Consider the following 24331-nt stretch of genomic DNA (forward strand, 5'->3'; position numbering starts at 1 on the left):
ATGTGAATGATAGCTTCAATAAAATGCTGTATTGAAATTATTGGGAGAATATTATGTTTATGGTGTGCTTGGCTTTGTCTGCAAGTATCCTTCTGAGAAAAGAATGTGCTGTTTTCTGTTTGATCTCTTATCTCCCCCGCTATGGAATGAAATGCACCAGATTGAAAATATGAAAACCATACTGTGGCTTAAACTGAGAGACTTTTGATATTAACTCTAGATTTCAGACAGCAGTTGCACTCTGTATTTAAACACCATTTTAAAACAAAAAAGGAAATATTTTGTCTCCTCTTTTATTGCGATGTTTAAAAGCTTGTCTTTTTTTTAAATTGTTTTCTTTTCAAAATTGTTTCCAACTGTTTCCTTTCATTGGGAGATCTGAAGTATAGAGTTGAAGTATTTAACTAAACATTTATTTAAGTGAAGGTGAAAGTGATGTGACGTGTAGCCAAGTATGGTCTCCATATTTATCCCAGACAAGTGCACACACACAGCAGTGAGTAGTGAACACACACACACACACACACACACACACACACACACACACACACACACACACACACACACACCGTGAACACACACCCGGAGCAGTTGTATTTCATTATAATCTTTCTTGTATTTCATGCTGTGCATGAAAATTAGCCAATGATTCAAGTTTATTGGTGAATCATTTTCTTTAATGTTTCATTGAAAAGTATCTGACTCACTAAAATCAATCAAACTTCCCAGTTCTGCCTAAGAGAGACAACATTTTAAGAATGTAAGTCTGGTTATTTATTTGGTTGCTTACGCGGTTGTACTGATGTTTGTGCTGTACTTTAAGTTGTCTAAAGCCATAGCATTGTGTAAGGTGTTTGGTTCTTCTACAACTTAAGCGAGGATTTCATGTGTTTTAACATCAAGTCAAGTTTAATCAGTTATATTGTCAGAACATTTGTCTGTTTTCATTCTGTTTTAATAGCTTTTGCCTTTTACAAAACTTTTTTATGCTCTTTGGTCCTTCTTTGTGGTTTGACAGTCTCAGACTCCCTCCACTTTCATTGTATGGAAAATAACTGCTTTGAAATTGATTTATTTTATTTCTTTAAATTTTCTTAGTTACTGTATTGTGTTTTAGCCTTTTTATAGTTTCCCAACTAAACCACAATTCCCATCTGTGGAACTTGCTGCAAGTTTGTGCAACATTTAAATAAGAACAACCATTTCTTTTGGGCAAAACTCTTGACATTAGCTGCAAAGAAGGCAAGATGTTTGAAATTGAGCTCTTTTACGTGAGATCACACTGTTTCAGTTGGATCACTCTGTGGGTTTCTTGTTGTTTAAGCAAAGTCACCACTGTACTCTCCCCATGACATGTTTGTGTAAGAGACGTCGCTCCAGATGACCCCAGTGCCAAGTTACACCAACTCGCTGTCTCGTACCACTGTCTTCTGGGGGTTTTGTCTGTGTTTGGCTGATGTAATTTGTGATATCTTTGGTTTTATGTTTATTGATGTCTTCACTGAGAAGATCAGTAGTACAGGGCTTGCAAAAGCGTATTTGTCTTACAGACTCTGATTGGTTTGTTAGCAAGTTCACAAACTGTTCTGTTGGCTGCTGTGTTTGGTTTGGCTATGAAAGCTTCCTGATCAGATGGTTTGGTCTTGAATGCTCTAAGATGGTTTGTTTGACTAGAAACGTGCCACAGAATCAAATGAAGCAGTTCTGCATGCTAAATGAACTATACTTAGCAAATCTGCATATCTTGTACCGTTGTTGGATCATAGATCTTGGACTTCATTTGCATTAAAATTGTTCCACTGAACAGTTTCACAATCCTCTATTAATCACAGAACCATGCAATATTGTGATCATATGACCAATTTAGAGGTAACCTTGAGTCAGTGGTTTGTCGAAAGACATTTTACAGACATCCAAGTAGAAGTTTTGCATTTTCCTTCCAAGGTGGTCAATTAGAAAATAAAAACCTTCATTGTCATATACAGCGGTTCCTCTTGGGAAAGCATCAGTCAAGTCTCTCAGTTATACGTTAGCCACTAAATGAGCTGTGTAGCCTTGAGAAAACCCAATGCAGTGAAACCAGATGCATTGCATTAGCAAAAACTAATGAGAACTGAACAAGCTTATTCTTTCTCCCTATTAATCTTATATTTGCTTACTTGAATGTTTCTTTTTCTCCCCCCAAAAAAAGGAGTCAAGAGGAATGGTGGGTGAACCACAAAACTTTAAAGTTAGCATTGGATTCCTTTGGCTTGTTACTCAGTAACAGTTTGCCCAGCCAAAGTCTCGCTTGGCTCACTTAGAGCAGTTCAGATCCTTCGCTCACACAAGGAGAAAGAGACGAGGGAACTGTTAGAGCTCCAGAATGTGTTTGACATTCTCACTCTTACCTCACTTTCACCCCCTGAAAAGAAATTATGGATGACAATTAAACCACACTTGACGCAAAGACCAAACCTCTGTTTGTTTAAGCATCTCAAGACAGTAACGTTGGCTCTACCAATGGTTTGAGTTTGGGGCCGGGACTATTTGTTTGTCCAACTAGTGAAGGATGGACAGAATTTGTTCGAATGTTTGAAATCAACTTCAGTGGTGCAGAAATTACACATTTTAACTTTTTTAGGCAACCGTGATGTAGTGTTTATAACTTTTGAGATGAGTTCAGAAATGTATTGGGTGAAATTCAGTTCTTGAGGTCATCTAGCGCTTGCATTGTGTGCTGTTGGCGTGTCTGAGTCTGTGTTTGCGTGAGTTACGGTGAGGAAAAGCGCAGAGGATTTAGCAGAGATTTTGAGAAAGTAGCACAAGCACACTTTGATGACCCACTGATGGTTCAGTCAAGATTGAGATTCCATTAAACTTTTTATGAACTGTTATTGTACTGGCGAAGACAACCCCTTTCTTAAACAGTACAGTACATCCCCAAATCCCTCAGGCTCCTGTGTGTGTGAGAGCATGTATATGTGTATTTTTGTGTTTGCATGCATTTTAGGTGCCCCCTCAGGACCCAAAAATGCAATCATTCAATCAATCATCATGATTACTGGCATCTCACCACATATTCAAACACACTCTAGAAATTATGAGTTTGGTTTTCTACTCATTTTTGAGAAGCCACTTTATTTAAATCCTATTTTGTTGGCGAGATGGAAAAAGAAACTCAATCCCACTTCTGGTTTCAGTCTTCTGCCTTTGAAGCTTTTACATGCTTAATACCGATTGTTTCCCACTGCATTATTACATGTACCATACGTATAGTCAACCTGACAGATGTTTAAAGATGGCTTGTTGAATACAATAATAAATACATGACCAACACACTTATACATTTTCCATTCAGAAGCCACTATGAACAGTGCTGCGACCAAGAGGAAATATTTATCTTACAGTGCTGCTTTAGAGCTCTTTAGTTGGACTATATTGAGACCAACAAGTCCCCCAGATGTTTCCCAGCTTTCTCTGCCCAAGCCAGGCTTTTATGGAAAATGGCTTTGTCCATGAAGCAGAACCTTGGTTAAACCCCACTTCTATGACTTGCTACCTCAAACTCTTGCTGTTCAGGCTTTAGGTGTCCAACTTTTGTCAAGCTAGCATGAAGGGAATAAAGATAGGTATTGTGGTGTTTATGAACATCATGCCCACCCCCCCACCCGCTTGGTTGTAAAATATCAAGGTTTGCTTCAGGGGCTTGGATAGTTTAAAGGTTGAACATCTCTCCGCTGTGGGCTGAGACTTCTTGTCTTCATGATGATTATTTTTCCAACACTTGCTCCATGGTCTCTGCCAGAACCCGATCTCAGACTCGGATACCCTCATCTCAATATCATTAGGATCTGTTTGCACAGTTTCAGCCATCATCCACTCCAGGCGGTTCATGGCCGAAGTGTAATGTTGTTTGAGAGTTGGTAAATGTCAGCCAAAGCAGGATTTTTCCTTTTATTTGATGAATAACAACCTAAATAGAAAGTAATTTCACTTTCCATATTTGCATGGAATGGCATTTAATTTTCTCCCAGATAGTCATCAGCTCTATACAAGTCTCTTTCTGTCTTTCTTTCTTTCTCTCTCATTCCATTTGTTTATCTGTCTGATGTTCTCTCCTGAGCTCTGTGCTGTGGCTGTGAAAGTTTTTTATGTCTGCTAGCTGCCAGTAGCTTCCCTCTTCTTGGCTTGATTGAGCAAACCCAAGTGTAGCAGAAGAGCCCTCTTTGTGCTCTCTTACTAGTTTACTGCAGTATATGTACCTGCCACAGAGCACCAGAGCAACTTTTGATTGCCAAGGGCTGTGAACCAAGTTATATAAATTGTTCAGTGGTATTATTCAGTGGAGTCACAGGTTTATTTGTGACAGTAAAGTGATAAGTGTTGTTGGAATATAGAATATGCAAGCTAGAGCTTCATTTTATGTGTATGTATATATATATATATATATATATATATATATATATATATATATATATATATATATATATATATATACATATATACATATATATATATAGATAGATAGATAGATAGATACACACAGACACACAATCTTTTCTCACCTTGCAAATAGCATAGAATTAAGAATAGCATTTAATGTCTAGTCTCATTTACATACTTGAAAGTGACAGTGACGTGACATACAGCCAAGTATGGTGACCCATACTCAGAATTCGTGCTCTGCATTTAATCCATCCAAAATACACACACACAGCAGTGAACACACACACAGAACAGTGGGCAACCATTTATGCTGCGGCGCCTGGGGAGCAGTTGCGGGTTCAGTGCCTTGCTCAAGGGCACCTCAGTCGTGGTATTGCTGGCCCGAGACTCGAACCCACAACCTTAGGGTTAGGAGTCAAACTCTCTAACCATTAGGCCACAACTTCCCCACAGGCCATGGTTTCCCCACTTCCCCACTTGTATTTTAACTTATATACAAGATAGCATTTAATGTCTAGTCTCATTTATATACTTGTATTTTAACTTATATACAGTATTTAATATAGTCTCATTTCAATTTCAGCAGTAAAATTTCATTTCTGCTAATCAATTCAAGCAGTTTTAATGAACTGGTTTTAAATGAAACTTAGATTCAATCATAAGTTTACATTTGTATCCAAAATTTTTATTAAAAAATATGTAGGTAAATATTGAATGTTTTATTTTCAAAGTATTATATTGGTTGATTTAAATGAAAATTATAAAATGTAATTTCCCCTTGTGTTTATTTTATAAATATGCCTTGATATTTTTTAAGTAGATTTTTGTGTTTGTCGTTATTTTGTTTCACTTTTTTTATAATTTTTTTAGTTTACTTGGCAACAGTTTGTTAAAAGAAATTATAATTCATATGAAACCATTGAAGTATTATCACTATTTTAAATAATTTCAGGGCAAATGCATAAATATTGATATCAATATAAAAAGGCTGTTTTTTTGGCAGCCTACCCACAAAAATCTACTGCTGGTTGGATATCTAATCTTATATAATTACTCCTATTCAGTGTAGAGACAATCACTGATTAAAATAAATAAAGATCATGGCCTGTGATTATAAACCATTGAAATTTGGTCTTAAACACTAGAAGTGTCTGGCTTTTCTCCTTATGGTTTTTGGGACATTTGGCTAAACATTAATCTGTGTTCTCTCCTTTTCCAGGTTACAGCTACTGATGCAGATGGTGGTTCTTTTGGCTCCATCTCCTACTCTCTGGGCTCTGGTCCAGGCAGTGTGACCCCATCTCAGTTCACCGTTGGCAAGCACAATGGACAGATCTGTACTACCATCAGCCTGGATCGTGACCAGGGTCCAGCCAACTACGACTTCACCGTTACAGCTGTGGATGGGGTAAGTGTCCAGTGATTCTCAGCAACCTCGTCCCTCACCAATTCAGTTGTGACATTAACTGTGACTGGATTGTTTTCAGAAGTGCAGCAAATAATGTCCATTTAGGAAGCCAGTGGGGGGAAAAATTGCCTGCATAGTAATTCTTCAGTAGCGATTTAGCATCCTGTGCCTAAGTAACTTTTAATCTAGGTAACTTTTTAAGTACTTTTAAGCCCCAGGCATCAAAGAAAGGAAATTTCAGGAGACAGATTAAAGCAAGCAGGGGCAGCTGGGCCCTAAAGAGCATCAGCTTGTAATATTTTATAAGTTGAGGCTTTTCCTGACATGCCATTTGCTCCATATGGGTTGCCAGGCTGGCAAGATGTTTAGCAGCAAGAACCGTACCCCACATGTACACTGTGCCCTTGGCAGATTGCAGTTCTCTACAGGGAATATAATCAATATAGTTCCTTTCCAGAAGTAGCCCTTGAAACATTTCAGTATTTTTTGCAAATTTTAACCAAAATATTTTGTCTAGTACAGTTATTTTGGTCAGTTGTGAACATTTTCTGTGTCTTAAGATTTTAAGGCTGTTATAGAGTCAGCCTTCATCAGTTGGTTCTGGTTAGATCTAGTTAGATTGTATTGTATGTTCAGATCAGTTCATATCTTTAATGACTGTTAAAGCAAGTTTAAACAGATTTAATTAAGGCTGTGTTTTTTTAGGGTGGACTGAGTTCAGTGGCCTACGTGCGTGTGGATCTGATAGACATAAATGACAATCGACCAACGTTCTACCCTCTGAGCTATGCAGTGAGCCTAAGTACACAGAGCACCCCAGGAACCTCTGTCCTGAAGGTGACTGCTCATGACCCAGATGCAGGAGATAATGGCAGAGTGACGTACCGTACTGTACCTGGAGGGAACTCACCTTTCTTCACCCTCAACAAAGATACAGGTGAGACTATTAAAAGTATAAATTAGTTTTAATTATTAATAGCTTGGCTCTATTTTTAGTTGGAGTTTCATGATAATTTTTTTCCAGGTTTATCATGAATAGAAAAGTTTGTTTTTGTGAAATTTTGTAACTTTTGTAACATTATAAAGGTCTTTAATGTGACTTCTTATCACATGCTGAATAAAAGTATTTTCTTTTAAAACAAAAATCATACTGATCCCAATCTTGACCTGTGTGGATGCGTGTGTGTATTAGATGAAGAGGTATTGTGCTTTTCTTGATGTGTTCCGATACCTTTAAACCTAACGAAAATATTTATTTTGGGTGTGCGTTTTCCCAGGAGTGATTTCACTGTCGCGCGCTCTACATGGAAAGGCAAACTCAGTCATTACAATGGTGGTCTCAGCCCAAGATGGTGGGGGCCTCACTGCTCCAGTCAATGCCAGGGTCAACATCAGCATAGTGGCAGGACTGGTCGCCCCCCCTGTGTTTGAGCAAGCTCAGTACTTCTTTGTGGTCTCTGAGGATGTCCTGCGTGGAACACAAGTTGGAGTTGTGCGGGCCAGCACTAAGAATGGTGGGTGAACTAATCTCAGAGGTTTTTACTCCCCCTCCTTTGGTCACAAATTCTTATTCAACACATTAAAACACACAAACCAGACTTCAGTGTGTACCCACATTATTAGTCACATTGGACTTTGTTCAAGTATGCTGAAAGACATCTTCTGGCTTTTTTCTTCATGGTGCACCACTTGTACAAGTAGGCATGGAAGCACTGTACACACCTCATTTACAGTCGACATTAATCATTGATTCTGTTTCACCACAGTTTGCTTTGGATATTTGGGGCACTAAATTCTGGTCTCGTGGGTTGAAAAATAACTCTTTGTCTTTGTTTTTGTCCTACACTGTGAACTAATGGGTCTCTGGCCATTTGCCTATTTCTTCTCAGGTGTCTCAAAGGATGTCTCCTACACTATTAGATCTGGTGACCCCACGGGCTACTTCACAATTGATTCTGAGACTGGGGCTTTGAGAACGAGTTTGCCTCTGGATCACGAGGCCCAACCCAGCTTGAATCTGGAAGTCCAGGCGCACTGCGGTAACCCCCCAGCGTTTGGCCAGACTAGGGTACGAATTACAGTGTCCGACGTCAACGACAATGCACCCGTCTTCTTGCCCTCATCCTCTGAGTCATTGATTCTGCCTGAAGACACCCGGATGGGTACAGTGGTGTACAAGGTTCAGGCAGAAGACCATGATTCTGGACCCAATGGTCTTCTGAGTTTTGACCTATTCACCAGCGGTGCCCAGAGAACCTTCAGCATTGATCGCAACAGCGGACAAATCCGCCTGATTGGCAGTTTGTCATATGAGACCATGTCTCGCTATGACCTAAAGGTGATTGCCAAGGACAGCGGAGCACCTCAGCTAAGTTCTACCTTCACCCTTGTCATCCACGTGCAAGCCGAGAATGGCTACGGCCCCGTGTTTGATCGACTCACCTACCGAGTAGAGCTGAAGGAAAGCACACCTCTCAACACTCGCTTCCTGCAGGTACGAGCTGTGAACCGAGATGGTGGCATCACCACTGGACCATCTTCTACATCTTCCACCCCACTAGCCTACCACCTGCACCCAGACGGTGACACTGCAGGGTTTGGCATTGTGTCTGACAGCGGCTGGCTGTTCGTGAAAAGTTCCCTGGACAGAGAAGCCAAGGAGATGTACCTGCTTACTGTACTGGCCACGTCAGGCAACGGACAGCTGAAGAAGACAGGGAGTGCCACAGTGCGTGTGACAGTGATGGATGAAAATGACAACACCCCACGGTTTACCCAAGAGAGATCGTTTCTGGCAGTGCGTGAGAACCTGCCAGCAGGCACTGGTTTTGGCCGGGTGTCTGCCAGCGATCGGGATGCTGGTCTCAACGGTCGGCTGAGCTACCGCCTGCTCCATCTGGATCGCCACTTCCAGATCAACTCCCACACAGGTGAGCTTCAAATATGGCAGATAGTGTAACAGACCAAAACGACTCGGAATAACAAGATCAGCTTGCCACCTAGACTAGTGTCTAGTGGTATTATGTTTGTCTGTAAGTATGAGTATATATATAAGTGTGCTGGTCATGTCCATTATCATTCTTATTGATAAACTGACAGATATTTAGCGCATAATGCAGCACATAAATAGGCTACGAAAAAAGGTAACTAGAAGTTTGACAGTAATTGTATTCATTTTGAAGGATAAGAATTTGTGCATTCACATTTATAGAGTACAATTTCCAAGTGAGTTTTAGTGTTCTGATAGTCTGACAGTTACTTATTGCTAGCATGCTGACGGACAGGCAATAAATAAATAGGCAAAATAAATAAATAAATAGGCTAAATAACTATAACCAAGCTTTCACAGTCCTCAAAAAAAAGAAAAAAAAGAAAAAAAAAGTGGAACATTGCTCAAACCAAGTGATTTGAAGTGTAATTGTGATTTTCGTTATTTTGAAGGTGATGAATTTAGATTAACAGCTTTAGTTTCAGTTTTAGTTTGCTGGTAGTCTGACTATTACTGATTATTAGCATGCTAACTGACAGACATTCAAAATGCTAAATATTGTAACTATGACCAAACTTTCAGTCCTCTCTAAAAATAGAGAATATTACTCAAATCCAGCAATTTGAAGTCTTATTTTGAATGTGGTAAATTTATAAATTTGAATGTAGAGTAACAGCTTTCCAAAGAGAGATTTAACATGCTAATAGTCTGACAGTTACTGATTGTTAGCATATTAACTGGCAGATATTCAACAAATACGTAAATAGGAAAAATAATTACTATTACCTTTAATTTCATAAAGCTGCCACAGTCCTCACAAAATTTTTTTTTATTTTGACTTGTTGTTAGCATGCTCTGTTAGAGATTTTGACAAGATAACGTGAAAATCTGCAATTTTTTTTAAACCTGAAGAAATCTCAATCTACAAACTAGCAAACTATTTGACTGTTCTGATCCTTCCCTAATGTGGAGCTGTTGAACATACTAGCCATCACACACAGCTCCAGACTCCTGGCACCACGTTAACTGTGGGGGTTCTTTTTAGTGAAGTCAGGATGTGCCATCTGTGCCTTCTGCCACAGATAAAAATGTGCAGTAAAATAGTTTGTCTTACTCTCTCTCTCTCTGTTTTTCTTTTTCTCTCCATCTGTCTTTCAGGTGAGATAAGCACAAAACTTTCCCTCGACCGTGAACTTCAGTCCAGCTACCAGCTCATGGTGGTGGCTCAGGATGGTGGGACCCCTCCCCGCAGCGCTACAGGCACTGCTTTCATCACAGTTCTGGATGAGAATGATAATGCGCCATCCTTCAGCCATCCAGGAAGAGAGCTTTTGCTGCAGGTATGAGATATAATATTAGCTTAATAAATCTCATGTCTTCTAGAAGAGAAAGACTGTACATTTTAAATGTGTATATGTTACAGGTTAATTTTGGGTTGCACTTTATTTTACAGTACGTGTACTTACATGTACTTATAGTGTACTTACAGTGTATTTATCTAAGAAAGTTCTGGTAATACAAGGTAACTACATGGTTAGGGTTAGGTTTAGGGTTAGGTTCAGGGTTAGTACCTAGTTATTACATAGTTATTGTAATTACTATAATAAGTACATAGTATGTACATGAGGAACAGGACTGTAAAATAAAGTGCTACCTAATTTTGTCCACTTTTAGGAATTCACACGGATAATAAAAATGGACTAAAATCAATAAAACTCTGATTTTGGAGTCATTACGAATATTAGAATGATTAGAATGATTTCTGAAGTTATGGCTGATGAAAATTCAACTTTGAAATCACAGGAACAGTTGTTTTAAATTGTAATAATATTTCACAATATTATTGTTTTACTGTATTTTTGATCAAATTAATGCAGCCTGGGTAAGCATAAGAAACTTTGTTTAAAACCATTGAAGGTCTTACAAAATTTTCAATGGTATACTGACATTCTAAAGTTTCTACAAAGATTTCTACAGAGGAAAAATGATACAGATTTCATAGATAGAAGTGAGCTGTTTTGATAAAAATATTAACTGAAATCTCTGCACAGGCGCTAGAAGGTCAGCCATCTGGATTTCTTCTGGGAACCATTCATGCAAAAGACCCTGATGAAGGAGAAAATGGAACTATATTCTACTCCATGTCTGGTAAGAAAGATGCACTGAATCAAAACCTGTTGTTTGGATTTCTTACACAATGTCAAACCAGATGCAAAGTTTACAGCAATAAGCATTTATTTTTTTTCGTCTGCAATGAACAGGTAACTTCTGATTTAATTAAAAAAAATAAGATTTAGTTCTTAGTTAGGATTGCACAGTATACTGATACTAAAAAAGTATTCCGGTACCAAAAATACATTATACTTGACCCATGCAATAATATTCTGCTATTCTTCAAAGCTTAAACAGCCTGACGTGAAGTGTTGATGCGTGAGATCATTAAATATGTTTTGTAACACATTTACTAAATTTGACACATAACTATTTCATTCTGTAATTTATCTGTAAATCAAATCCAGATGGGATCAACACTGAAGTCATATGCACACTTTGAACAGTAGAAAAATGGTCAGTCCAATCATTCTTTATCACCCTGATGCACGCTAACTTGACAAACTTGACCCGTTCCATCCTGTCTTTGCTGTAGGTCCCAGAGCTGAACGTTTCACACTGAACCCAAACACTGGAGAGCTGCGGTCCTCTTCCCCTTTGAGGCATTCAGAGCGGCCTGAGTACAATTTCATCATTCTGGCCTCGGACCGAGGTTCACCCCCTCAGAGCTCCACCATAACATTGAAAATTCAGGTCAGATGAAACGGTGGCTAGGTTGAGATACTCCTAGAGTCTGTTAACCAGTTAATCGAAATCATGCAAATTTAATCCCAGGGATGATAGATGGATTAAATGTCTGAGCAATAAAACGCCTTCAGCCTCTCTGGACCCTCATTCTTTGGCAGGTTTCCTGACAAATTTTCTAACAATGTATATTGTGCCTTGATTAGTTATGGCTATAAACCTTCAAAAAAGTTAAAACATGGGTCTTTGGTCATATCAAAGATTGGCTTCATCGTAAGTTAAAAATAACACCTTCCTCCACATGGATCTACTCATTACCTTTTCATATTATGCAAAATGATTTATTTAATACTGTTATATGAAAATATGAACTTGTAAAATATCCTCTACAGGAATGGATCCATTTACATCTGCTTTCAGGTTAAACATCATGCAAAGGATATATGGAATGATCTAGTTGGCCTAATCAAGGCTTACATTCTTGCATTGCAAATTTCCATAGCCATCTCATCTCTCCTAGTCCAAGTCGTGTAACCTTCCCCAAGCAATGCCGGGAAAAATACTCTCAGCTGGCTAATTTTAGGTGCTCAAAGATGAATGTCTTAACCTAGACTTTTTCCCCCATTTTTTTTCTGTTGTTGTCTGCAACATTTTAAGCATGATATAACTGTGTAAAACACTCAAAGTAGAAGTGACCGACTCCCAGCTGCACCGGTACAAGTGCCAGCTGTGCTGTCTGCTATGCTGTGTCAAAGTCTCATAATACAGTTCAGTAGCCCTTTGAAGAACAGAAAACCCCCTGTGAAATACCCCAGTGATCAAATTAATATTTCTCAAACGAGTCAACGGAGTGGAAACAGACACAACCGACAGCAACAGTAGTAAATTCCAGAGTGCAAATGCCTGGAAAACACATGTATGCTGTATAACCATTCAATATTGTTATGTACTGTATGTGCCAAGACAAATAGTAAAGTTCATAATTGATATCTAATTAGAATAAAAGAGCTCTGGCAAGGCTTTGATTCTTTCAGAAATCAATAGGTTTGACTCAAAAGCAGCTGTGTGAAAAAAGTAGATCTTTTGTTGGAACGTGCTTTGACATGTCATTTACCGCTTAACGTGGGATTAATTACCCCTCTGTCCTATTATATTTCATTAGAAGACTTGGCCTCGAGAATCTTATTACTGCCAATATACTAATCACAATAGTGCATAATGATGATTTAGTCATAGTAAAAAAAAAATAGGTTATGCATGAGCACCTGTGTTGTAGTGCATACTTTTATTTTCGAACTTGCTTGAGTTCTACAGCATATATTTTGAGGTTCAGTGTCTTGCCTGTGCTGTGTCTGTATGTGTGTCTTTCCTTATCTAAATGTTTGTTTCCATCTCTCTCTATGTGTCTGTCTCTCTCTCTTTCTATGCACACACAGACATACACAGTCTGTCATAACTATCAAAACAATGTCTCGTCTGCTAAGAGAAACTTCAGGCTTCTATATTAGGAAGTGAGGTTATATTGCTTTGAAGTTTTTCTGAGTCATCTATGAGGATTCTGTTTTTTTTATTATGAATATTTGCAAATTTGAATGTTCTAACAGTTTCCTATTATGATTATGTTTACTTTAATCCAGTATTATTTTTCCTGGCAGTCACAGACCCATCAAATTAACTCTAACTCTGATTAATGCTAGCAGGTTTGTTGTTTGAGCTTGTAAAAGCCCCAAAAAAGTTTTGTTTTTCATTCCCTGTAATAAGAGAAGAAAATGTGTGCTGCGGTATGTTTCTGCTTTGTTGGATTTCATTTGTAGTCAACTAGCAGGACACAGTTTAAAAATAGGTTGCAGGTCTGTTCTTGTATATAAATTAATTAAAAGAAAAATCAAATAATAAAATGAAAAACCTAATGTTAGTTATTTGTATTTTATGGTAATAAAAAATAATATAGGACATCTTTGTTTACTTTTATATAATAAACCTGAGCAGAATTATGTAAAGTTAAGAAAATATGAATAATTCTTATTTAGCTTATGTTGCTGAAATAGTTGTTATATATAAAATAATATATATATATATATATATATATATATATATATATATATATATATATATATATATATATATATATATATATATATATATATATATATATATATATATATATATATATATATATATATATATATATATTTTTTTTTTTTTTTTTTTTTTTTTTTTTTAAGTAATGATTTTGTGGGTGGGTGTGTGTGTGTGTGTGGTTTTCATTTTAATTGCAGTTAACGGTAATAAACCTGTTTAGATCCCATGTGAAATGTAGGTCTTGAAGAAAAAGTTATTGTACAAAAATATAGTACAAAATATACAAAAGAAAAAAAAAGAATTCTTCATTTTTTCTTTTATCTGTAAAGTTAAACAGTTTGATCCAATGATTCATATATAACCCCATTATTTCCATTCCTGTTGCCAAATTAACATGTCAAACATTTAGCTGTGCTTTACATTCATCATTTCAGTTTCTAAATCTAATATGTAAATGTAATTCTTTACAGGTTGTAAGCTCAAATAAAGGATCACCCACCACTAACTCCCAACCAATAACATTGAATTCAGTGGAGGGGGCTAAACCTGGCTCAATCGTGGGGTCTGTTCGTTCACCTGATTCTCAGACTCTTCCTGAAGTAGGCCAGGTCACGTATACTGTGGTGGGAGGCACCGACTGTGACGGCACCTTTGTGGTAGATCGTCAGACAGGTGATGTTTACCTGGCCCATGAGCTTGACTATGAAAAAGCTCCTCGATACTCTCTCCAGATTGAGGTTGACGACTTCTCCATGCCTCTCCCTAAAAGTCACTTTGTTACATTGATAATCGATGTCCAGGACAGTAACGATCATGCTCCTGAGTTTCCTGAAGATCCCGTTATCATAGTCGTCCCTGAGAGCACAGATCCTGGGTCGTCCATCTACACCTTTCAGGCCATTGATAAAGATGGAAGTGGACCCAACAGTGAAGTGCATTATTCCATCCTGCAACAGTGGCCAAACATTCCAGATCTCCTGTTTCTGGATCCAACTACAGGAGTTCTCTCTCTGGGAATGATGTTGGATCATGAGAGGACCTCTTCACTACTCTTGGTGGTTCAGGCGACAGATTCGACCCCTGATGTCAGTCAGCAGCGCCGTGGAACTGTCACAGCACAGATATTTGTCACTGACGTGAATGACAACGACCCTGTGTTTATCTCACCGTCCGTGGTGAGTGTGATGGAGGACCAGCCTGTGGGTTTTGTCGTGGTCTATGTCATGGCTGTAGATGCAGACCAGGGAGAGAACGGACGAGTGACGTATCGTATCCAGAGTGGCAACACCAGAGGAAAGTTCAGCCTTAACTCAGATACAGGTAAACCAGTTCATGTGAATGAAATACATGGTGCTCAAAAAACATTTCCTAATTATTAGCAATGTTGAAAACATTTGTGCTGCTTAATATTTTTGTGGAAACTGATATTTTTTTCAGGATTCTTTGATGAATACAAAGTTAAAAAAGAACAGCATTTAATATTTTAACACTATAAATATCTTTACTGTCAAGACAAAATACCTTCTTTTAAACTCATTGTCTTGTTCAAATTGTTTAAAACTCACTCTTATTTTTAAAACAATACTACACATCATACAGATTCTGTGAGGGGGTTTGTAAAATTAAGAAAAGAAGAGTAAGCACAACTGCATATGTATATCTGTATATTATTTATCTTTCAAAACCATGTTATTTGATGTGTTTTGCATTTTGAGTGATTTTTTTCAATGCTATGGCCAATTACTCAAACCGCCAGTAACATAAAGACATGAAGCAGTAGGAGCAAACCTCTTATGATTAAACTGTTGTGTGAACATGACATTAAAGGATTAGTTCACCCAAAAATAAAATTTCTATCATCATTTCCTCACCCTCATGTTGTTCCAGACCCTTATGGCTTTCTTTTTTTTCTGTGGAAGATTGCATTGCATGCAAAAATCACCATCATTTTGATTCTGTATTTCTGCTTGACTTGCATCTTTCCTCTCCTCCCATGTCGCAATCCTCTAAATGCCCTTTAGTTCTCTTAATCCTAAAAACCGCCGGCTCGACATCTCAGCCATTCTGAAAAATTACGCCCTGTGCTTTGAGTTCGGAACAGTTTCTCTCATCTCAGTGTGTGTGTTTGTGTATTACTACATGATGACATTAAGCAGGAGTGTAAGACACACCACTCAGCTGGTAGCTATTTACAGCATGTTCTACCACAAACAGAGAGCTCAGATTGTCTTTTTCGTTTCCGGCGTGCATTATTGTGGACCTTGATTTGCGTATGGACCCCACACTCAATATTAAGGACCAGAATTTATTAAAATATGGGACTAGATCATACCAAACTTTTGTAATCCTACAGATTTTGAATGACATAGGGGTGAGTAAATGATCATAGGACGTTAACTTTTGGGTCTAATTTCTCTTTAAAATAACATTTGTCTGTGCAAACCCACTGTGCAAACTCTGACTTGCTTGGGAAGCTCATTATAAATCCCCTCCACTATTAATATGAGAATAGAAAAGCAAAACAACTTTCTTCCTCTTGGTTTCCCCTTGCGTTATCGGAGCATGACTGGTGAGGAGTCAAATTGTCTGAAAATATTCGAGCTGGTAATTCTAACCAGATTAAGACCTCAGAGGCATGTTAGCTCAGTTTAATGGAGATAGAAGAGAGGGGAAAATAAGTAGAAATAGAACAAAAACACCCTCTAGTGTCTCAGTTCCCATCATGCCTTTACAGCCTGCTTTGAATCATTGTGTCTGGTTCTTTAAAACCATGAAATTGAGATTGGATCAATAGGAGCGCTGCTCACTTGTGAGCTTGCACCCCCAAATTTGAGCAGGGCACGGCAGGCTGGGCCGTTGCGTGTCTAGAGTGCTTGTTTGAACGCTCTTTCTGTTTGCTGTGGAAAAAAGTCATAAACTGCGGCCAGATATTTACAGTGGCTCAGCGAGTGTTCAGGTAGGGAGGGCTTTGTATGAGAAAAAAAAAATATTATGTGAATATGTTGCATGACTTCCACTAATTTTTAAGACAGCAGAAAGGCGTCAACTCTTCGTGCTGTGATGTTGCTTATGCAAGATCAAAGTGTGCTACAAATGGAAATCATTGGTTGGGCGAGTGTGTGAGTGAGGCTTTGCTTAAGTGCGAGTGGTTCTGTTTTAAACAATTTACATCATTGCTTCATTATTGTGTAATTGTTAAAATGCAGTTCAGCAGGCGATCACTAACAAGAAATACCAGACACAATGCTTATTACATTCATCATATGGTAGCCTAACACTTTTGCTTTTTTCCCCTGTAGGGTCTTTGTCTATTCTTAGACCAGTTGACCGTGAAGAGCAAGACCTCTACAACCTGACAATAGTGGCAGAAGACCATGGTTTACAACAGCACAGCAGCTCCCAGTTACTGTCAATCCAGGTGATTGACGTAAACGATGAAGCACCTACTTTTGAGGAAAGTGAATATGAAGCTTTTATTGCAGAGAATCAGCCTGCAGGAACTACTGTGCTTGTGGTTTCAGCTTCTGATTTGGACCAAGGTAAAATACTCCTATATATGTCTAACATATAAACATGCCAGGTATGTTGTATAAGGGGCACTGGTGTTGTATTTTATGAAGCATTGATAGTTTTCATCAAAAAATATTTTATTATTTTTAATTAATATAATTATATAATTTCATAAATAATCAAATTATTTTATTTAAAATTATTAAAACGAATTGATTAATTAATATAATTTAATTGATTAAAGATATTTAATAAATTCATTCTAATTTATTTATTTTAATTATAAATATAAAAATTTCAATTAGAAAATAATACAATAAATATAAATAAATATAAAAAATTCAATGGTAGACTAAAGGGTTGTTCATCCAGTGTCATTTTAGAATTATTTATGAATATTTGTAGTAATATTTACTATTATAGTATTTATTAATATTTGCAATTGGAATTTTCAGATTTCAGTTTAATTTTTATTTGTTTTAAGATTTAGTTTTGTGCTTTTTTTAGATAATATGATTCTATTATAGTTCTAGTTACCTTTATTTTAGTTTATTTTAGTTTTAGTAGTTTTAGTAATTCAGCTAAATTTAGTTCAGTTGGTTGGCAAGGCAACATTTCTAGTTTTCTGGGATTTTTTTCTGTAAATTAAACTTTTTCCTCTAATATTAAAATTTTATTTTATTTTATCTTTATTTTTAGTTAACAACACTGCTATGTATGCATGTAGACCAGGGGTCTCCAAACTGGAGGGCTGGTGTCCTGCAGAGTTTAGCTCCACCCCTAATTAAACACACCTGAACCAGCTAATCAAGGTCTTACTAGGCATACTAGGCTGCGTTTACACTTGGCATTAACATGCGACCTGTATCCGGGTGTTGTCCACATACACATTGAAAAGACAAGTGTAAACGCACTTGTGATCGGAATGTCATCCAATCAGCGTGTCCTGGTCCAGATGTAGTCGAGGACGCATTGTGATCGTACCTGTACATTACCTGATCGTAATGTAAACGCAATCCAGCCATCGTGTCTGCATTCACAGGTCGATCTCATGAACTGTCAGAAAAAAACATGGAGAACACCCGTGTGGAGACTCCTACACTTATCTTTGATTTGTAAAATGTCCCACGACTGAAAGTGCTTTTCAAAAGAAAACCCAGGACAGAGTTTTGAGAACCCTGATGTAGACTAATGTCGTGAGTGCCGCATTTATTAGATGGCGTGTCAAATGTATAAGTAGTTCACCAAAACATATTGTTATCTAGCCAAACACGTTTTGCACATCTCCTTTATTCATTCTGTGCAGCGTGCTCCCTGTTAATGTGGTTTGGGAAGGTACATTGCCTGTGAACTCACTAAAACTTGAAATTTTGTACTGTAATCTTTAATTAATGTTGATGGTAGTAAATCCTATATTATGGAATGAACATATGAGTCAGGAGCATGATTACTTATGTAAATTTTGTATCACGTTTTTTATTTAATGAATCACACTACATTAACATTTAATTGGCAGCCCTATTATTTTGTTTACATTCCTCTGTATCTCTGCCACACAACTCCTCAGATATACTTGTTTGATATTAAACGGTACTGTCTGTAAATGCACGCATTGTGTGAGAAAAGTTAATTTCCACCTTGTAAGGTTGGCGGTGGTCACACCATCTTCTTTAAAAATGACACGAATGTTTGTTTACCGCTAACATTTCGCTAAAAACACTGGATACTACAGCCAAACCCATCACAAATAAAAGTGTTTGGTTTTAATTGGTGCCAGGTTGGAGTTGGGGGAAAGGGAGCACTGCATTCTCTTGGACTTACTCAGGGGCAAATAAAATGGAAGGACCATAAACTTTCTCTCCATGAACAATTAGCGAGGTAAACAGGTGACACTCTGCCAGATTGCTTGCCTTTTGCACGCAATCTACCATCCAAAAACCAGGAGGAGGGTGATTGAGACCAACTGCTTAGACAGCAGTATTAACTACAAACAAATAAAAACAGGGTGCCATTTTACCCATTCCATGAGAAAAGACCATTGTGCAAAATGAATTTGCACATCATTCTTAAGAATGATGGGTTTTTCTCAGATGTGATGTTTTGGACTTGCATTGAAGGAAACTGTGATAGATTCATCTCTTATCCTGCCTTTATGCTTTTTCCATAGGGACCAATGGAATTGTTACATACGGACGTATTGTAGGAGATGATTTTAGTGTTCATCCAGTGACAGGAGTCATAACCACCACCAAGGCTTTGGACAGGGAAGCTCAGGGAGTTTATGCTGTTACAGGTACTTCAGATAGAATGCAGTTGCTTAATTTCAACAGACAATTCTCTCTCCGATATTCTTTTAATAGCATAGTTTGCAGTTTTTTTGTTTCTGCCGATGTCATGTCACCATGTCACAGTTGGGCACGGATTTGTTAAGCCTGTTTATAACCTCTCTCTCATAAACAGTTTATGCCAGAGATGGTGGTTCTCCGCCCAATTTCGCCAAGACTACAGTACGCATCACAGTGCTGGATGAGAACGACAATAGACCGGCTTTTGGGAGAGTGTACTATAGTCTGGAGGTGCCTGAGAACCAGGAGCCTGTGACGCTCTTCACCATTAGAGCCACAGATCAAGACTCTGGGGACAGTGGGCTGGTGCACTACAAAATCACTGGTATTAATGCCATGAGCAATATTTATGTTGTATATTATATGTTAAATAAATATGTTTTGCTCATGCCCAGAGTAATTTTCAATTCTACAGATTAATCAGTTAAACAGTTAGTACAACCTCAACTAGATTTTTTTTTTTAATTATTTATTCCTCTTAAGAAAAAAATAATATTGTTCATTGTATTACAATATATATTTATGAAATTGGATAAAAAATTATATAATATACATTGCACCCTTCACAGGTCGGCATTGGTAAAATTGATTAATATTGTTTAATTGCACATATCTGGAGAGGGAGGACATTTACAGGCCAGATGACAGCATTATTTTCATACCTTTCTCTCCTCAGATGGAGACCATTTTGGTGATTTCCACCTGGACAGGAAATCGGGTGTGTTGTCTACTTCCAGGCCTTTGGACCGAGAGTCCAAAGCAAAGTACACCCTCACTGTGGAGGCACAAGACCAGGGTATACCATCCCTCACCAGCACTGTCACTTTGGACATCAGTGTCTTGGACCTAAATGACAACAGCCCTGTGTTCACAAGCAGCAGCTACTCTGTGGAGGTATCAGAAGATGCATTGGAAGGGTCTCTTGTTCTGGAGGTTTCAGCCTCTGACAAGGACGAAGGGTCCAACAGTCAGGTGGTCTACTTCCTGAGCCACAAATCCAGAGGCATGTTCATTGTGGACCAACACACTGGTCGCGTTATTACAGCAGCAGTTCTCGACCGAGAAAAAGTAGCCTCCTACAGCTTCCAAGTCTATGCCATGGACTCCTCAGCCTCTGACCCCCGTAACACTTCTGCTGAAGTGACCGTCCACATCTTAGATGTAAATGACAATGCCCCTTTCTTCATCACAGACCCACTCATCATCAATGTGTCAAGCAGTAGTCTCTCCAACCACAAGGTGCTGGCAACCATGAGAGCTGAAGATAAAGACTTCGGTGCAAATGGATCTGTATTTTATCGGTTTGCGAATCCAGTCAAAGGCTTCACCATAAACTCCTTGACTGGGGACATCCAGGCCACCGAAAAGCTCCACGCGATGACTCAGAACCAGCGGACCCTCATTGTGGAGGCCATGGATCAGGGTAACCCATTGCAGTCTTCTCTGGGAGTTGTGATCGTGTACATCAGAGAACAGAGTTACCAGGGCGTCCGCTTTTCACGCAACACCAGGGATGTCAGCCTGCAGGAGAATGCCGCTAAAGGTGTGATTGATGACCTTAGAAACCAATACAGAAATGTCAAAATTGCTGTACATCAGCTGATATTCCTGTAGCTCAATCTAGAGCACGGCACTACACTCTCAGAAAAAAAGGTACAAAGCGGTCTCTATGCTGGTACCCTGAAGTACAAATGCTAAAAGGTACATAGTTGTACCTTATTTACCCCTAAATGGTACATAAAAGTTCATATTAGCACCTTTTGAAAGGGTCCTGCCCAGGTGACAGCTTTGTACTCTTTTTTTAAGAGTCATGGGATTGATTTCCAGAGAGACTAATGCATGAGCTGATAAAATGTATGCCTCGTGTGCAATGTAAGTTGCTTTGGGTACAAGCGTCTGCCAAAATTGGATGTGGATATCTAGATTAGAATATGAATCTTTTACAGATGGAGCAATATTAACACATTTTAAGGCTAATGACCGAATTATCAAGCTTTTATGAGAAATGTTGTGAGTGTAAGATGTTGGCAAAGGTAATCTAAATGTAAAAATAAGGTAAATGAGATGCATGATTAAATATCCAATATTGGCTATTGTGATAAAACATCAATGTTAACTGATATGGTAATGACGTATTGTGCAACACCATAGTCTTTCATACATGCCAAGTTGATGGAAAATTTCCTTTTAATCAAGAAAGGTCTTGTATTTTTCATAGGTACAGCAGTTGTTCAGATACACGCTCAGTATCCTGATGGATCCAGCAGTGGCATTAACTACAGCATTTTCAGTGGTAACAAGCAGCAGTCCTTTAGCATCAGCCCCCATACAGGTATGATAGTAAATCTAAGTCTTTGCAAGAATTTATTGTGATGTCTCACTATTAGTCATAATACATTCATTCATTATTTAGGTGAGATTTGGGTAGAAAGCTCCAAAGGTCTGGACTTTGAGGAGACCCCACGACTCCGCCTGGTGGTCAAGGCTGAAACTGCTTCCTCCAGTTCCTTCATGGCAGTCAACCTTCTCCTACAGGATGTCAATGACAACTTACCACGCTTTCAACTTCACAATTACATTGCTTATGTTCGTGAGGCCCAGGGCTATGATCATCCTATCATTCAGGTACAGTAATCTCCCATTTGTTTTCTCAGTGGTTGAGTCTTCATAAAGGCTGTGGAGTACAACATCCCTTGGCCTAAATACAGCATATTTTCAGTGCAAGCCAAAAGAGTTTCTTTTGCATTTCCCACAATGTTTTCATTGTCTATGGTGAGAATATAGACTCAGCTGTCCCACATAGCCACAACCAATTCCCTTTTTCAACTTTTTTTTTCTAATAATTTGAGTTCCAAGTCCAACATTGCTTAAAGGTTCATGTTTCGCTCAAGCAGCTGTTGCAAATTTGTCTGTATTTTCATTGCCAAATTCACCGGTAATTTCCTCAGGTGTTGGCAAATGACCTGGACCAGGGTCAGAATGGGCAGGTGACCTACTCCATAAGGTCATCGTCTATGAGCGGCCTCTTCAAGATTGACCCTGTCACAGGCAGTATATCCACTGCTGCCATCATGGACAGAGAAATCTGGACACAGACCAAGTACTAAGCTCTTCCATCTGTTTTTAGAGCAGTTTAGATCGTTTCCTTTTAAAATTTTTATCCTTAAAAAGGAGCGATTAAAAAATAATGTCTTAAATTCACTTTTTTTTTTTTATTAAATAAAATCTTAAATATTTTAAATAGCTAAGAAAAAAAAAGTAATGCCCACATATTTGTTGACGGAAGGACACTTCTGTAGAGGTAGTTGCATGGATGTGGTTAAAACTTTTATATACTCTGATAATAAATCATTAAATATGCTATTTATCTTTGATTATTTTTAGAGTTTGCATTTTAAAACATCTTAAATTTCTTTCCCGTCAACATAAAAATAGTCTGTGAGAATGTCCAGACTCTGCTCTAATTATGTTGTTGTGTCTGCAGCCTGGTTATTATGGCAACGGACAGAGGCAGTCCTCGGTTAGCAGGTTCTGCTACTCTCACTGTGATCATTGTAGACCTGAATGACAACAGCCCCACCATCCCTGTTCCACGTGAAGTCCGGGTCCCTGAGAGTAAGTTGACTGCTGTTTGAACTCCATATCACTCCTGTAATCAATGAACTAAATTTCCTATTTTTTCTGGCAGACAAACAATGAGGCACACCATACTGAAAGATTGACTCAATTACCAGGTGTTTTTCTCGCCAAAGTCCTTAATGGTTATTTCCTATCACTGATGTTGTACAATGTGTCCAATAATGGTGGGAGTTGTCCAGTAAAATGTAATACTTTTGAAAGGTCCAACCACAAACGGAAACAATAAATTACATTTTACACTGGGTTATCAAGATTGTGTATTTCTCTCTCTAGATACCTTGATTGGAACTGTGATCACTCAGGTCACAGGGAATGATGTTGACTCTGGACCTGCTCTATCCTATTCCCTTCTTCTGGACTCAGACACTCAAGGGAAGTTTGGAATACATCGCTATGGAGGAGGGGTGTCTTTGACTGCCCCTCTGGACTTTGAAGATAGAACATGGTACACGCTGACCATCAGCTCCTCGGACTCCAAGCAACAGAGTTACGCAAATCTGACTGTGCTTGTGGAGGATGTAAATGATAATGCTCCAGTCTTCTCCCAGGACCTTTACGAGGTATTTTAGGAGAAATCATAGGTTCAGGATGATAGAAAGAGTACATTTCTGTACAAAGATGTTTGAATAATATATAGTAAACAGTTATTTGACCAATCAGAAGAGCCTTTCAGAGAGCCTTGTAATAATAACTGATTACACTAGCTTTGATATTCTACCTTTTAAATAAAAATAAATTGATGCTGTGTACTGCTCAAAGCCGTTAGTGTTAAGGCCGATTTATGTCTTTGGCAGGTGACTCTAGCAGAACACTTGCCAGCAGGAAGCTCAGTTATCACAGTAACTGCTACAGATAAGGACTCTGGAGAGAACGGAAGGATAACATACAGGGTTGTGTCAACAAAAGACATGTTCTACATTGATCCAAGCAATGGTAATATGTCATTTTGTTATTATTTTCTTTTTGTTTATTTTTTTCATCCGAATCATTGTCAGATGTCTTGTAGAATTTATTTTTAAGGAACAAGACATAATGTGTTTTTTTGGCATGGTGGTTCTCAGCAGGTTTTTCTTCAGGTCCTACGTTTTAGTACGTCAAGTGGCAATCTGATACAGTGTCAAATTTATTAATCAA

The 24331-nt window shown here is 38.2% G+C and overlaps 1 protein-coding gene across 2 annotated transcripts in view; it reads left to right on the top strand.

Annotated features, from left to right (window-relative positions):
* Positions 1-24331, top strand: part of LOC109095798 (protocadherin-16-like) — a 94262-nt gene that overhangs the window by 65211 nt on the left and 4720 nt on the right. For both annotated transcript variants that reach the window (XM_042771390.1, XM_042771389.1), the window contains 18 exons: positions 5648-5836; positions 6542-6773; positions 7114-7350; positions 7726-8766; positions 9984-10165; positions 10877-10973; positions 11473-11630; positions 14174-15023; positions 17003-17242; positions 19381-19506; positions 19674-19883; positions 20235-21101; positions 21777-21890; positions 21972-22183; positions 22507-22658; positions 23043-23173; positions 23471-23757; positions 23992-24130. In XM_042771390.1, the coding sequence (XP_042627324.1) occupies positions 5648-5836; positions 6542-6773; positions 7114-7350; positions 7726-8766; positions 9984-10165; positions 10877-10973; positions 11473-11630; positions 14174-15023; positions 17003-17242; positions 19381-19506; positions 19674-19883; positions 20235-21101; positions 21777-21890; positions 21972-22183; positions 22507-22658; positions 23043-23173; positions 23471-23757; positions 23992-24130 (5464 nt within the window). The remainder of the gene's footprint in view (positions 1-5647; positions 5837-6541; positions 6774-7113; positions 7351-7725; positions 8767-9983; positions 10166-10876; positions 10974-11472; positions 11631-14173; positions 15024-17002; positions 17243-19380; positions 19507-19673; positions 19884-20234; positions 21102-21776; positions 21891-21971; positions 22184-22506; positions 22659-23042; positions 23174-23470; positions 23758-23991; positions 24131-24331) is intronic.

This window comes from Cyprinus carpio, chromosome A15 (assembly GCF_018340385.1).
Source record: "Cyprinus carpio isolate SPL01 chromosome A15, ASM1834038v1, whole genome shotgun sequence".
NCBI classification, from domain to species: domain Eukaryota; kingdom Metazoa; phylum Chordata; class Actinopteri; order Cypriniformes; family Cyprinidae; genus Cyprinus; species Cyprinus carpio.